Source organism: Stegastes partitus, unplaced genomic scaffold (genome assembly GCF_000690725.1).
Source record: "Stegastes partitus isolate 25-593 unplaced genomic scaffold, Stegastes_partitus-1.0.2 Scaffold3905, whole genome shotgun sequence".
NCBI classification, from domain to species: domain Eukaryota; kingdom Metazoa; phylum Chordata; class Actinopteri; family Pomacentridae; genus Stegastes; species Stegastes partitus.
In genome coordinates, this window is record NW_007581636.1 from 1 (window position 1) to 4,443 (window position 4,443).

The following is a 4,443-nucleotide window of genomic DNA, read 5'->3' on the forward strand; positions in this document are numbered from 1 at the left end:
TCGCACTGAGAGTCCGGCAGTGTGTCCTGTTCACCAGACATCACACATGACTCCAGGGAAAGCTGCTGTTTGAACATTTGGTCGTTTAGCCTCCATCTGCCATTTGGTATTTGAGTAAAATGACGGTTTGACAGTAACTCTGCTACCATTAAAGCTGTTTTACTTGATTTTCATTCACATCTGATGACCAGAAGTGTTAAACTACATGGTTTTCCTATTTTGTCGTTTTTGGCGACTATTGTATTTTTGGATCTGCTGTGATTTTGAGCTGCTTTGGTCTCACTTCTACTTGAACTGAAAGGCCCAGAAACAACTTTACAAGCTGAATTTTTCACTGTTTTTACATTTATTAGATGTATATGTTATGTATATGTAGATATATATGTTTTTTTTATTTACGTTCCTCAAGGTGGAATTTATTGAAGTTTACTTCTGAAGTTTAGCACAGAAGTTTGGTGCTGACTGGCAAAATTGACTTCTAAAGTCTTGGTTGATTTGTGGTTTCAGGGTTGGAAAGCTGGTGGATTCCAGTTTGGATATCCAGGCGATCCAGCTGCCAGCTCTCCAGTACCAGCATGAGAGACGCTCCCACGATTGGACCACGGATGACGCCAGCAGCATCAGCGGTCTGACCGACGTCACAGACTTCACCGACAGCGGAACCCTGATCTCGGAGGACTGCTCCAACATTAAGCTGAACACTGGGGTGAGACAGACACACAAACTAAAGCCTCAGGTTCTGCACATGGCTCTTAGTGCTCAGGCTTCAGCTCCGGTTTTCTCCTCCACCAGGTCCGACTACACCTGCAGCAGTTCTATGCCATGTTCCTGAAGAGAGCGCTGTACAGCTGGAGGAACTGGAAGGTGATGGTGGCTCAGTTCCTGGTTCCCTTGGTCTTCACTATTGTGGCCTTAGTTGTGGCACGCACCTTTCCCAGTCACCTGAACGCCCCCGAGCTGAAGCTGGTGCTCAGCCGCTATGGGGCCACCAGGGTCCCGGTGGCTCTGCAGCCGGGGGCCGGATCTCTGGCCTCGGCCTTGGCGGACGCCTACAGCTCCCAGCTGTCTGCCCAGCTGGGCCAGCGCATCAACACCACTGGTGAGATGAGACGGACAAAGACTGCTCTGCTCTGCTCAGTATTTCTTGACCTCATGTCTTCTTGCTCCCTGCAGACTTCACTGACTACGTCCTGACCCAGGCCGAGGAGGAAGGGGGCAGCTTTAATGAGCGCTGCGTGGTCGGCGCTGCCTTCCGTGGCAGCAGCAGCCAAATTGCAGAAGCAACGGCTTACTTCAACAACGAGGGCTACCACACACCGGCCACAGCACTCATGATGGTGGACAACGCTCTGTTCAAGCTCCTAGCTGGACCCAACGCTTCCATCGAGACGGGAAACTACCCAATGCCACGCAACCTGTCTGAGACGGCCCAGAGCCAGCTCACTGAGTGAGTAGAGGGAGAGCTGGACGGGTTGCTGCATGTGAGCAATGTTAAAGGGTTAAAATAAGAAAGACACAGTTAAAATCAGCTCACTCAAAAAGCAGGAGGGATCCCAAAGATGATGAGAAAGGTTAGATTTCCTGTATGAGCATCAGTTACACCATTAATATTGACTGTGTGTCGTCAAATTAGAGGTTAAAGTGTAAACCAGAAATTCTGAAAGAGAAGTTTTACTCTAGAAAGGGAGTCTAAAATAGATTCAAACACCAAGTTAGCTTCTGTAGCCATCATCAATCTGACAAGAACTGCTTTATTAAATTGACTTTCATTCGTATTTTTTGCAGTGAGAGTTGTCAGTGCAGTAAACTATCACCTGAACCTGCGGCTGTGTGTGAAAGACAGATGTTAACCCTGCAAAATGAAAACCCAGAGAATGAAGTTTAACGGAGCTGCTGTGTGAATAAACGCAACTTGTTTCCACCGAATTCCAAAAAGTACAGCAGGTCATAGCAGGACAAGATGTGAATTTGTCTGTTACTCAGGGATCTTGTGTGCATGACAGCTGTAGCAGTGAGGGCAGGTATCACACACATTGATGAAGTTAAACTGATCACTGCACTCTTTATTGTTGATCTGTCTCTTGCTGTTTCTTAGTTCTGTCTTGTCTCGACTAAACATGTTGCTCTTTTTGCTCCGTCTGAAGGGGTAAAACAGGATTCGCCATTGCCATTAACCTCATGTATGGAATGGCCTCGCTGTCCAGCACCTTCGCTCTGCTGCTCGTCACGGAGTCCTCCATCAAGTCGAAGCATGTGCAGCAGGTGAGCGGCGTCTACCTGTCCAACTTCTGGTTCTCCGCCCTGCTGTGGGACCTGATCAACTTCCTGCTGCCCTGCCTCCTGATGCTGGTCAGTATCGCACCTGGAACACCGATACTGGGATAAAAATACTGAGACTGACTGGTAAATGGGTCAGTAGTGTTTGTTAAGGGCAGATCTGATGTGCCTTCATGTGTGTTTATTCTCAGGTGGTCTTCAAGGCGTTTGGAGTCCAAGCGTTTGTGGCGAACAACCACCTGGTGGACGTGCTGTTGCTGCTCCTGCTGTACGGTTGGGCCGTGGTGCCTCTCATGTACCTGCTCAGCTTCCTCTTCTCCACGGCCGCCACCGCCTACACCCGTCTCACCATCTTCAACATGATCTCTGGCACGGCCACCTTCCTGGCCGTGACCATCATGACCATCCCAGGTGAGAGAGATTTGAAGTTGTGGTCGAATGTAAGAAAACGGATGCTAAGATGAGCTTTCCTTTGCTTACAGCTGATTCTGACCAGTTGTGTTGGGCAGTTTTTCTATTATTCCTATTATTCGTCCAAAAATGATAAAGTTCTGATCCTGTAAAGAACAGTCTCACCTGTGTGTGCAGTGTCCATGGAGGTTTTATTCTATAAAGATAAAGATAAAGATAAACTTTTAACACTGAAATCTTTTGTTCCTTCTTCCTCTTTTGCAGAAAAAAAACACTGAAAGACTCCTTTTACTTGTCAGGAATGTGTGTGGCAGCAGAATACAAGCAGGTTAAAGGGGGCCATATAAGCTCTTTTAAAGCTGAAACACACTTTGTAAGCTGACTTATGTAACATGTCTGTCACATGATGTCAGCACACAGTCCAATACTTGACAGTTTGTGGCTGCTGGTGTTCTGATATTATGCATATTTAAACTCTTCAAATGTATTTCTTCATATATAATGTTGTCAGGTTAATGTGTTGTGTGCCATGTGCAGTGTCTGCGCGTGGGAAGCCAGTGAGGGATCAGGTTTTTATCGAGGTGTATTTTTCCTCCTCAGAGCTGAATCTTCAGGACCTGTCTCGGCTCCTGGACAAGGTGTTCCTGATCTTCCCAAACTACTGCCTGGGAATGTCCTTCAGCCAGTTCTACCAGAACTATGAGTTCATCTCGTTTTGCACCTCCAGCCCCCTCAGCGAAGCAATCTGTAAAATCCTAAGTAAGTGCTGACCTGATGTAGCCTGAGAGAATGAAACGGTTTGGGGTAAATCTGTTCTTGTAGCTACAGAACAATTAAAAGATGCATTACTTGGAAGGTAATGCAGAGTTGCACATATGACCATGACATATAATAAAAAGGCAGTGAACCACATGAGCTGGTTCATTCTTATAGTGACAGTGATGTTTCCTGTAATTCAGGAATGTAACTTTCAGGTTTTATCAGTTTTTACTCCCAGATCAGGCAGAAAAACACATTTTAAAGATGAATTCATTTTACTGCAAGTAAGTATATGAAAGTAGGAAAGTAGATGGAAAGTAAGTAGAGAGAAAAATGATCTAACTCAGCATCTTCTGTGTTTTCCAGACATCACATACCAGCCCAACTACTTCTCCATCTCAGAGCCCGGTGTCGGTCGCTTCCTGCTGGCCTTCACGGTGCAGGGCGTCGTCTACATCGCTCTGCTGTTCGTCATCGAGCTGCAGTGCGTCCACACCGTGTGGCGACTCCTCACCTCTCTGTGCAGGAGACGCAAACAGGTACGTGAATAGTGAGAGCAGCGAATAGGAGTCTGCGTTACTTTATCCGTGAAGAAATATTCAAGCAGCCCCAGTTTGCACCGTGTGGGATGCAAAGTGTTATTTAAACTGAAGCCTGTAACACAGACACCTGGAGACAACTGGAGCCATGTGAATGTGTTGGAAGGGCTCAGGGAATAGAAAAAAAAACTCATGAACATCAAGTTTGACCCACATGTAGCTAGAAACACTGGTGGGGTCAGTGTCAGGGTGAATGCTAATTAGCAACATTTATAATAATAATCATAAAAGAATAAAAGTAAATAGAAGGTAAAACTGTAAAGACAAGGCTACAAGTAATAATGATAATGCATCCATCCATCCATCATCTATACTCCGCTTAATCCTCACTGGGGTCATGAGGGGCTGGAGTCTATCCCAGCTGACTCAGGGTGAAGGCAGGTTCACCTGGACAGGT

The 4,443-nt window shown here is 46.3% G+C and overlaps 1 protein-coding gene across 1 annotated transcript; it reads left to right on the top strand.

The window, feature by feature from the left end:
• Nucleotides 1-484: 484 nt before the first annotated feature.
• Nucleotides 485-4,153, top strand: LOC103376338 (ATP-binding cassette sub-family A member 3-like; the record flags this gene model as incomplete). The annotated part of the gene is made up of 7 exons (XM_008306711.1): nucleotides 485-706; nucleotides 793-1,099; nucleotides 1,174-1,447; nucleotides 2,145-2,349; nucleotides 2,469-2,688; nucleotides 3,289-3,447; nucleotides 3,814-4,153. Coding segments are annotated over 7 exons (1,572 nt in total), but the record flags the coding sequence as incomplete, so codon positions are not given.
• Between the last annotated feature and the right edge of the window lie 290 nt (nucleotides 4,154-4,443).